Raw genomic sequence first — 12,404 nt, 5'->3', positions numbered from 1 at the left:
TAATATTTTTTATACATTTAGTCCGGAAGACGGTGGATACGATAAAAAATTAAACGGTGAATTTATTGTTGTATACCGATCAGTAATCTATCAGGGGCTAAACTACTATTCAAAGAAATTCTAGCATTGTAAAAGACATATAAACTTGTTATTAGCATTTTCATGTATTAAATAATGAATTTACTAGGTTTTTAATATTTTGTAACGCATACATCAATTTGAAAAAATTCATACCGAAGATATCTGACAAATTTAATTAATTAAAACTTTGATGAGAGAATAGAACAAGGTGGCATAAATTTCCTCATCTCAATATTGCTTAAGTACCCTAAATAGGAATTGAACAACTCTAACTCACAAGAAACGTCGACGATAAAAACCTTAACTCGGCAGAGTTTTCTTTTGATACCGAAATTATGTTTAGCGAATAATGACATATCTCCGGAACAGAACTCATTTTTGTTTCACCCAAGCATAAACTTTCGATAAGAAATAGAAGGAATCAGCATCGCAGACTAAGAGGAGCCTCAAAGTGAAATCTCTGAGGCCAGATTGGAAACCATTAGATTTCGGTCATTTCCTGTAAACAGATTTCTTTGAGCTTTTGGAAAGTGGCCAAGGTTTGAGGGCTGCTTTCGTGGTTTATTTATGTCTCATATCAAGATAAAATCATATTTATAGGATGTTCCCGAAGAGCGGCGAGAGGTGTGTACCGTAGATGGGGTTGTAACTAATTCACTGAGCCGAGTACCATCTGTGGTGGAACTCCACCTGCTAGTGGCACCACACCTGTCCCAGCTACCTACCGCACAATTACACTAAAAATAGATCAATTACAGAGTCAGCTGAAAAATCAGCCGTATCATATCCTTCAATGATCGACGAGATTATATGCTAATGTATCCAAAATTATTTTACCACACACACAAAAAAAAAAAGAAAAAGAGGAAATCCGTTTCATATTAAGATATGAGTCTACCACTTAAGTAAGTTTTTAACTAAATAATTCAACAACACTATCCAAATTATAGTCTCAAAACATTTATTTCATTCACATGTCCAACGTTTCGGCCAATTCGGCCATCTTCAGGGACAATCTTAATTTACTTAGAGACATATATTTAACCCTTTTAAAAAACTCCATACAGGCCATTCTGCCCAGGTCAAAATATTTACATCTAATATGTCAAAAATACAATAAACACCTATACACTATATATATAGTGTATAAATTGTGATAAAAGTGAAATAATTTGACTGGTTTTTATGTTTTTGACTTAATAGGTGTTTATTGTATTTTTGACATATTAGATGTAAATATTTTGACCTGGGCAGAATGGCCTGTATGGAGTTTTTTAAAAGGGTTAAATATATGTCTCTAAGTAAATTAAGATTGTCCCTGAAGATGGCCGAATTGGCCGAAACGTTGGACATGTGAATGAAATAAATGTTTTGAGACTATAATTTGGATAGTGTTGTTGAATTATTTAGTAAATAATTGCCAGTCTCAAGAAAGAAATTTAAAGATTATAAATAAGTAAGTTTTTAAGTTAAAGAATCGATTAATCTTCTTTTATGACATGTATAACCGGTATTTTCAGAGATCAGATCAGAATGACTCCTAATCCCTAAGAATCAATAATAATTCTTTTTCATAATTCAATGATTCGCCAGAGAGTATAATTTACTGGGAGTGTCTAGATTAGTTGAAAATAGTTTCTATTGGAAAAATTAGAATATTGGAATGGAACTCTTTAAATAATTATTTTAGAGAATCACTTAAGGAAATTGTGAAAGGCCGAAACAGTAAACATTCTCTAGTGAATCGAAAACTGAATATGTCTATAACATATGTATTTTAACATTCAATGCTAAATGTTGATTATACCGATCGCTAAATGAGCTAAGGTGGGAGTCAAAAACGACACATAACACCTTGACGTGGGAGTCACTTCTGACCATCAACAATACTTGAATATAATAATATACCTATCCGTTCTTAAACAGTAATATTCAATCTAATAAAAGTAATATTTTAGTAACAAATAATAAGCTTTAATAATTAGAAATTTGTCACCAAATATTGGCATTGAATCCACTTTACTTTTTTCATGGTCATTTCTGATATAAAGGGGAGGAAAGTAGGAGTTTACCTAGAGGTAACCAACCTATGATAACTATATTTAATAAATTATAATTAAGTAATAAAACTATACGCCTAAAAAATTAATATATTTAATTCTAGGTTAAACCATTCTCCTTAATTTTCAGAACCAGCAAATAAATATTCTTAATTAATAATTTCTTAGAAAGGGCCATCGCTCTCACCAATACACCAAGAACCTGAAGCGTTGTACAAGCAAACGATTTGCCACTTATCATTTGAACTGGCATTATACATTTTGACACACATTATAAATAAATATCGGAATGGTATTCCAAGTCAATTTTTTTTTTTTTAATTTTAGCAGCTTTCCGAATTCTACATTTAGACAAGATTTAATTCCTTTCTGTTAAGGATGTATGGAAATAGATAAGTGTGAATATTTTGATTAAAGGATCATTTGATTAGTTTAAATTGATGAAATCTTAATTAAATTTTTTTTAAATAATTTGAAATCATGAAAATAATAAAAAATAAAATAATAACGAATTGATAAATTGAACCTTTTGCGGAACTTTAAGTACAACAACGGGCATAATAAGTTACTGTTATTAGTAAATCACACTAATGAAAGTAACATATTTTATTAATAATAAAATAATATTCTTTATTTACTAATAATATTCTTTATTTACTAATAATATTCTTTATTTACTATTGACTAATCCCTTTAGAATAATATTAAAGCGTCAAAATTAGGCTTAAGAGCCTTAGAGATATGAAATTATAAACTATCATAAAATATACATAACCTTAAAATTAACATCATGAATTTAAAAAGATAAAAACAATAATTAACAGAATATATAAAATAAAAATAGAACAAATAAAATAAAATCACAGATCATATCATAAAACATAAGTTGATTAACTTCTTTCTACATACTCTGACGACCTTGTTTTTATATAAAATAGATTAATTTTATCTAAACTGATACATGTTATAACAGCAGATTTAATAGTACAAGAACTATTATTATAAACAATAATAATACAACAGAAGATACTGGTTTAAGCTTGAACAGAATAAAAACATCAGCATTAATTCAGAATATGACATCTCTTATTCTACAGTATTTTATTTTCTCCTAATTAATGTAAATACATGACTACATTGCTAATCACCTTTGTACTTTGTAACCCTGAAGTAGTCAATGGTAACAATGACAATTTATGAATACATCTATTTGAATAATGAATAAATTTCAAACCAATGCCAAGAAACAATGACTCATTCAACTTTATAGCCAGGAGGATGGCATGCCCTATTCTCTTGAACAGGAAAAGTGAAGCCAAAAAGAGGGGAATTTACCACACCCTTGGAGCTCAGGTTTACGTTGAAGTTAATGGGAATGTCCGTCATTGGATTCAGAACTGAAAAAGAAGGCATCTTGTAATTGGTTCCAACTCCTATACCACTATGGAGTTCATCCTATGACCCACCTTTTTGACTTTACTTTTCCCTCATCTAAAAACTAATATAATTTTAAAGTTAAACTAGTATATTCCAAAGAATCTTAATAGATTTAATAAAAATATGAATCAGTAAAAAGAACATAGTTTTTATCATTCGAATTAAATTAAATTAAGAATGAAAAAAGTTTTAATTCTTAAATGACATATTTTTCGTTACTATTCAGATTGGTCTAAAAAGAAGATTCATTTTCTTAATGTAATATTTTATGTTTAATTTGAATAATATCAATTTAACTAGTTTCGGTAAAAATACACAATGCGATTACAAAAGAAAACAAATATAGACATTTACAATTGCTTAGAATATTTGTTTATCATGGAATGTTTTCACACGGTAATCTAAATGTTTTCTTCTACAACGTGCGTTATTAAAACTTTCAAGCAAACAATCAATATACAAAACATTTCTTGTTCCAAAAACAAAAATTAGGAATGAAACATAATCTCACATAAATTTTGGAAGTTAAAGAAAACTAGCTTAAGCAAGGAATACATATATATTCCTAATACACTGCAACATTTATTACTGAAGTCATAATTATTTACTAAAATGGAGTAAAAATTAATTGATAAATTTAAGATATTATAAGCAGCTATTAAGAGCTGCATCAAAAAGACAACAAACACAGGACCGAGACTAAATAACAGAAGACCAGAAGATGGGGCTCCTAGACACGACAGCCGACTAATAATAGAGGAGTCAGTAATAGCCACTATTGAAATCGTCCAGGAAGGAGTTCTTCTGGAAGTGTAATTATCGAAAATGTTTTGGAGGAAATAGAGTACGTGCATAAACAACCACAGGAGAGGGGAGGGGATGGTATTGTATGTGAAACAAAAGTGGAAAAATTGTTCTTTCATTCCCTTATTAGGACAGGACTTAAATTATCAGGATGAAAAAAAATCATTGGCATCATCATCATCATTGTAGGTAAGAGAGTTAAGGCGTCATCTTAGAAGGTCGCAACCTCGCAACTGTAGTGCGCCGGTTAACATCCGACCTGGACGGGTTGTCTTTTATTTTGTATCGGCCCCACGCGAAGAAAATTCGACCTTCCCACTCTAGTAAGAACAGAATGGATCTCTTTAGGATAACCCACATGTATGTTAGAAATGTTAAAAAAGGGAGTAAAAACAAAAAATGGAATCGATGATTGACCGTGTGTACAACATCACAGGATCCGTATGTGGTGAAAAGAACTCAAATAGAAATAAAACTGTTTAATATGAGCCAAAGTTTTACTCTAGGAAGCAGGGCTCCCTCAGAGCTAAAAAAAGATACAAAAACTAAAATAATAAAACAAAGTATTAAAATAGATAATAAAAATAAAAGTAAACTAAGTTTTGGCTAAAAATAATTTAAAATATATGAAAGTAATTTGTAGTTCTCATTACTATTTGAGTTCTTTTGATCGCACCCCGACCAACTTTTTTTTATAAAAAAACAAAAACACTATAACCGTTGTGAATTAAAAAAATAAACGAATGTTCTTGATGTGAAGGGTAATTTCATTTACTGAAACTCCAAAGATTATTGCAAAGTAGGCGAGAGAAATAATTTTTAAGTAGACGATCAATAAGGGAAAACAATTAGTCTGAAGATCAGAAAACAAATTATGAAAGCTGACATTTTGACCAAACATAAAAAAAAATAAAAATAATGATCTAAGACAGGAGGAAAGATATTGAAATGCTCACCAACAATGCAAAAATGTTGGACGATTATAATAAGCACTCTTTTGCTTCTTTTCCTGATTGTTCGCTCCATCAGGAAAGAAAATAAATAAATAATAGTGATAAAAATAAACAAAATGCAAACTGCAGGGAATAAGAATACTTTTAAGAGTTGAATATTTAAAAATAGATTTTAATATTGTGACTGGGGTAAAGACATTTGAAAATTGCCAACATAATTAGGCGGAAACGTTATAATAATGAGGAGTGTACAGGTACAGATAACTTTTATTATTTCACAGTTTTATATTAAAACGTGGGATTAGTTGTGGTTCAAGCATTATTTTCTTTTTAATTTTTTTTATTATTAATTTTCATTAATAATAAAAAATAAGTCCATTGTTCCCAGCTGCTATTGAGTAGTCACGAGTTAAAATGAACCCATGCTAAATGTGGATAAAAGTAACTAAGCCATCGAGCTACAAGCGAAAGAGTTATCGGGCAAATAATCGTAGATGAGGAATCGATTGGTCGCCTAGACGAAGTCATTATCAGTAATTCTAGAACTAATAATTAAGCATTGATGATTAATCATATTTAGTTCGACAATAAACAAAATAATTATCCATAAAGTATAAATTAAAGAATTTTTGTTTACAGCACCTGTTTTATAAGAAATAAGTGGATCATACAACACTAGTTAATCTTAAAAATTAACGCATGCTGTACACAAAATCATGACAGTATCAGAATTTAAAGAGAAAAAAAATAGAAGGCCCAAGTCTTTAAAGTACCATGTTAACTTTTGGCAAGAATGATATATAATGAAATTCAGATGTGATAATTCTAGGTTTTTTTTGGGGGGGGGGGGTTTCCCCTTTTTTTCTTTTTTAATGGCCTGTGAGAAGCGAAATTTGAATGTGAAATATCAAGGAACAAAATTTATTGTCAGTAGTAAAGTAGAGCTCGATAAGGCTCAAAGGTGGAAGTAAATTAGGAACTAGAGTAGACATGGTTTCGTTTAAATCAACTGCTTTCCATTACCCATGCGAAAATATAATTTCCTGGATACGCCTATACCTCAACAACCAAAAAATGATGGTTTTTCTAAATGCATACCAACTGTACGAAAAATCGAAAAAACAAAACAAACCTAGATAACAAAATCGTCCCAAAATTTAATTCTATGTGAGGATTTGTCATTGGATTATTTATCATTGAGTGGAATACCCTTCCATAATACGAACCACCCCTAAAAAAAAATTAATTAAAAAATGTTTGATTTAATGTATATATGACAGATATACAATTCAATACATTCATACATTCAATAAAACCTAATTATTAACACCTTACGTGCTAAGTTAAAAATACCAACTCTTAATATTTAAAATAAAATCCAAGCTAAGTATTTATTTTCTCAATATATTTATCGGCAGATATGATTTAACTTTTTTATTGAATTTATCTTCGGAACGAAATTTTATTGTTAATACAATAGTAGTTTTCGTTATTAAAACATAATTTAATATAACAAATATATATATGTACAAACAAAAATAAGATTTTCCAAGAAATTAAATTGTATTAAAAATATTTTCATGTAAATACATTCATAATTTTTGTAATTAGATTGATTTGTTATTTATGAACTTTTTTCTACGTTCGATAATCCTAATTATTCGCTAATCTAAAAATTCTATATTTTTTGCGATTTACGCCTTCTGGACGCATTACATGAAAAAATTGTTCGGTATAAATACATCTTATATATAAATTCCAATCAGATTCTGTAAAAAAAAAAAAATCTCTCATATATTGGAAATCCTAGTGCTTTACACTGGAGAAGCTAAGATAATGAACAGTAGCCCTCAAATCAAAGGACAGTATTATGGCTCACCGAAAGTTAAATTAAAATTTAAAAAAAATCTAGATATAATGGACGTGAACATATACCAGTATGTATGCTTGGATTAGTGCCTAAGAAAACTTCGTAAATATAAAAAAAAAATGAAGGAAATAATGAGTAATTTATGCACTTGACAGAAGTTTTCCGAAGTACTAACACTCCAATTAGTAATAACATTTCTTTTTTATTAAGATTGACAGGAAATTGATTTTAGTTTAATTGATTTCCAATATCAAAGGCAATCTGTAGGTGCTAATTAATAAGTCATAGCTAATCACTTGGAGGTCATTAATTTCCTCTAAACAAGCTGCCAGACAATATCCATTAATATCATCCATAACCATTGTCCTCCAAGAGCCAATAAGACTCCTGGGGGTGCATTCAAAGGCAAAGACCTGTTGCTCCCCTACGACGTACCTCATTGTCTCTAGCTACGTAGCTACTGGTACCAGTTAACAAAGGATGCACTTCAAACCTTCCTCTTGTCAGTGATATAGAGAACATTCAACGCAATAACACTTAAACTATTAGGTAATAAAAATAAAACAATAAACGTAAGACATGTCTGACATAATTTTTTAAGTTTACATATTTTTATACTAGATTATATAATTTACTTAATCATGTGTCATAGATAGGTGGCCTGAGTGATAAGTTTTCACCGTAAGAAAATTTAAATAGAAAAAATATAAACCCCAGAAGGCATATAATAAAAGTTGTTCAAGAATATCGACTAATAAATTTGTTTTTCAGTCTCCAAAAAAAAAGTGAAATAAAGGATTCTCATCGAAAGAAATGTATATTGGTGATATTCTCGTTCCTAAACTTACTAAAGTCTTAAGCCACCAAAAGTCAACTACTTTTTTATTTTTACGATTTGCGTGAAAATGGTAATGTATATCGAACAAAAGTAAAGAAATAAAATCGTAAGACGAATTTAATTTCCGTCCCAAACAATGATTAATTAACACCTCAAATTAAAAAAATATTGTTGATTAATCGCTCCAGCATAATAATGTAAATATTGAAATAAATAATCATTTTTTTCTTTAGAATTCTAAATAAAAAATTTTTAGAATAGAAAATCATAGCAGACGAAGGTCCTCCGAAGTTTATTCGTTTCACAGAATTAAAATTCGATTCTTAAATAATTAAAGATTTTTAAATTTCTTCTCTAGTACCTTCCGATGAAATATAGGACACGCTATGTCAACTTGAGTTGTATTTTGTTTGTTGCAAACCAGTCTACTGAAATTAAGCTGATTTAATATGTTTAGATCAAAGATTTCTTTTAGCAGGCAAAGTCTATGATAAATACATTGATTTTTACTTCCAACGTTATATAAAATATAAAAGAAATTCAGGTGTTTGTATCTTGAGGAAATTCAGTTAGCAATAATTTAAACAACTAGAAAAAAAATTATAACGATTAATTGTATCGTTAGTAACTAAAATTAGGTTTTGGTATGAATTTCATGCACAAAATTACATTCCTCTATTTTAATGTAATATAATATAATTGAACCATAACATTTTGTAAAGCTATTGAAATATAATGTCTGATAGGAATACTCCAAAATATTATTTGTGCAAAATTCTGTTTGTTTTTGAAATAAAATAAGCTATAAATTCGGTTGAAATGGAATTAGTTATTTTTTAATATAAATATATGAAAATAACTTTACGACTCCTCAGTTAATAACGAGAACATAAGTTGCTATAATTATTAATTAATAGAGGGCATAATTTAGAACTAACCTTCAAGCTGATTCGGTCAGTAAAGATCGTCTTAATTACGGATTATATATCTTTCTTAACCTAGAAGAGTATAACATAAGTATAAAATTTTGAGTTATTTTTAAAAATGTGGAAAACTGGTTGCTTAGAACACTTTGAACAGATGAAAAAGAATAAACATAATGTTTTAAGAACTGCAAGGGATCTATGTAACTTTAAAAACCAAATAGAATTTAATAAACATAATCGTTGATATGGGAAGTTATTTCATTTGTAAAACTAAATATTGAAAATAAGTCATGCTGTTATTGCTTAAGAACAACCAAGCCTTAACAAGAAACAACAAGTATAGACATACAACTGGTTAAACTCAAACGAGTTTCATTCTGAAATTCCGTATAATTTATTATTTAATATCATCCGAAATTAAACTATTATAATTTTTTGTTTATTTATTTAATAAAACAACGATTTTATCACGTTGTTGAATATGTAAAATGTGGATATAAAACTTAAAAAGTCTAAATGTAATATACTAACACATTTCAAGGTAATATTTCTATTTTTTTTTAAACTGGTGCATTCAAATGTAGATTAATCTGGCTTATCAGAGCTCACAGACAAAACTTTACACAGGTAGCGGCAGTATACACTAATGATAAGTGCTGTTTGCTCTGCCTCATAGCAACTGCATTGTAAAGACAGATCATGATAAGGATGAGTAGTAGTATTAAAAATAAAGGATGTAACCCTAAACATGCAAATTTGAATGCTGATACTCATAAAAAAATGGCTGTTATTGAATTATGACCATGCTATTACACGATTTCTCAGAAATACCTTCTTCATCAGGAGACTCTTCCGGACGCGACGGCGATCCCCTCAGACAGGAGTGGAACCCCCTGCTGAACCTCCTCGAACCCCCAGCCGAAAGCTCCGGGGACATGTCCAGAAGAGAGGATGGCCACACTAAGGAACTACAGAACTACAGCACTGACGAACTACAACACAGCGATAGAACAGCACACACTCCGCTCCCTAGCCACAGACTGGTAGCCGGTCCATCCCCACCAGCGGTCCCGCAGTCTCCCACCAGCTGCTCTGGGATAAGTCCTCCGGTGTTGAGGATGTCAACGAACGATGTACACAATGATATCCGTGTATACAAATATATCAGAGATTAACTAAGAAAAGCTAAACTCGTCTATTTATTAAATTTATTTTATAGCAAGGAGAGATGATGTTTGCCGACTCACACTTCAATTTCTAATATATTTTTATTATAATTATATTTTATAGTTGAAGACTGCATGTAATAATAATTAAGGCACTAAAATAAATAAATGGTTAAAATTAATAATATAATAATATATACTGTGAAACTTCTACATAAAAGACACTAACGTGAAAGATAATTTTGTTCGTTAATACAGAGATTTTTTCGTAACTCCGAAAATAACACATGATATTTTATTATTAAAAAACTTCATTTTAGTGACATCTTTTTGCGTAATACGTATATATTTTTAATTTTCTATAAAATTCTTTTGAATATATGAAATGTAAAAATCAAAATCCAAGGACACTGTTCATTTCTGCCAATGTTTCAAACAGAATTTTCTATATATCATAATAGAAGTGAAGTTGGAAATATACTTTTTACAATTATGTTTACATAATTTTAAAATGTATAAAAATAAGAAGGGGGAGAGAATTTATCATTAGGGCTATTTGTATTTATTGATTATTTAACGAACTTGATGTCCGAATAAGATAAAACGAACAGGATACACCAGAGGAAAAACCTACTTAAACCAGGAACTGAGATTAACTTTAAGTTTAATTTTAAATATTTAATAGTTTAATAAATAACAAATTAATTTTGTTTTCGCAAAATGAGAATTTCAATGAAAATTTTAGATTTCAAAAAACACTTTTCTTCTAAATTTTATCGGTTAATTTACTACTACTTAAATTGAAACAAAGAAAAATATATTGCTAACGGATATTTCTAAAAAAATGAAAGGGATGTTCATACCTGTAATATGATAATCAGAAAACTAAAACACATTAATCTATAATGTTTTTCATACTAAATTATTGATACTATATCAGATTAGTTAAATTTGCACCGTATTATTTATATCATATTTGACCTTTCAAAGCAGAAAAAGTTGGAATGCGGTTTTGGCACCAATCCACCAACCAATTATACTAACTGGGCGTAGAGAATTATCCGGACAAATTAAAACGAAGCAGTCCATATTATTTACACTCAAAACGTTTAGTGTAAACAAATAATAATAATATCGTGGTGGAGTCAGGTCCAGAGTTGATGGCTGATCGCACTTTTTTGATGATAGGTCATAAAACTATAATCGTAATTGAGTCATATCATCATTAATTTAATTACCTGCGAAGAATCTTAAATTAATGAAAAGTTGTAAGGGTTTACAATAATTCAAATTTTTAATAAATCTATTTTTTTAAAATATTTTAATTTACATACAATCAAGAGGTGAAGAAAAAAAATGTTTAGGTAATTAATAAGCAATCAATTCGATCAATTCGAAGTGGAGAATATGAATTCCATAGCTAGAAACTTCCAATGTTCTTGACCACTTGTCAATTCTACGTTTTAATTATATTTATATTTACTTATTTATAAAAAAACAAATTGTGATTTTCTATCACTGATAGTTGCTTTACATTTCATATGATAAAATTACATTATAAAAAAAAAAAATACATTAAACAATAATTTATATTAAAATAAAAAAAGTATTATAATTTTTTTTTGATGTTTTAGAAGGTAGAAAATATATTTGGTTTTTTACCTAAACATTTGTAAAATACTAAAAAAATAATCACGGTCCCATATTATTTACAAAAAAAAAAAGAAGTTGAACATTTTTTTTTTTCACTTTTATCAAAACGATGTATTACTGAGTACCTAATCATTTAAATAACAATTTTGGTCACGAGAAATAAATTATAAAAATTGGAGGCATTAAAAAATATTTAATTTAAAACTTATTCAATCATCAAAAGAGAAATATTGATACTGCTTCAACAAATATAACTATTACATCTCGAAATTTTCTATAAAAACTTCAAAATTCCATCTCGATTTTTCCAGAACTAGGAATAAGTTTATCGAAATCCTCCAACTAAACTAAACTCTATAAAAGAAACCGTAACAAATAAGATTCCAGTCAGAATTCGAATACATGTAATTTCGGTCAGAACGAAAGCACTTTCAAAGTTCCTGAATAAAATGTCCAGAACGAACAAAATTGCTTTTTAAGTTAAAGCTAGAAGTTTTTTTAACTTGAAAGTCCACTCTCATAATAAAAAAGAACTGAACTTGGATGATGGGAATATCTGGAATGAAAATACATCTATAAAGTTTGTTAAAACTAAAAATATTATTTAAATAATAAT

The 12,404-nt window shown here is 28.9% G+C and overlaps 1 protein-coding gene across 10 annotated transcripts in view; it reads right to left on the bottom strand.

Annotated features, from left to right (window-relative positions):
- The window catches only part of raskol (Ras GTPase-activating protein raskol), a 758,358-nt gene that overhangs the window by 230,422 nt on the left and 515,532 nt on the right, over positions 1-12,404 (bottom strand). The window contains exon 1 of one of the 10 annotated variants that reach the window (XM_067050216.1): positions 9,801-10,000. The exons of the other annotated variants lie outside the window; for them this stretch is intronic. Coding sequence (XP_066906317.1) covers positions 9,801-9,906 — 106 coding nt within the window. The 5' untranslated portion in view covers positions 9,907-10,000. Of the gene's footprint in view, positions 1-9,800; positions 10,001-12,404 lie in introns of those variants that run through there. 10 annotated transcript variants of the gene reach the window in all.

Source organism: Halyomorpha halys, unplaced genomic scaffold, assembly GCF_000696795.3.
Source record: "Halyomorpha halys isolate HHAL.00 unplaced genomic scaffold, Hhal_1.1 Scaffold550.1, whole genome shotgun sequence".
Taxonomy (NCBI): Eukaryota; Metazoa; Arthropoda; class Insecta; order Hemiptera; family Pentatomidae; genus Halyomorpha; species Halyomorpha halys.
This window is presented reverse-complemented; position numbering and strand designations above follow the sequence as displayed.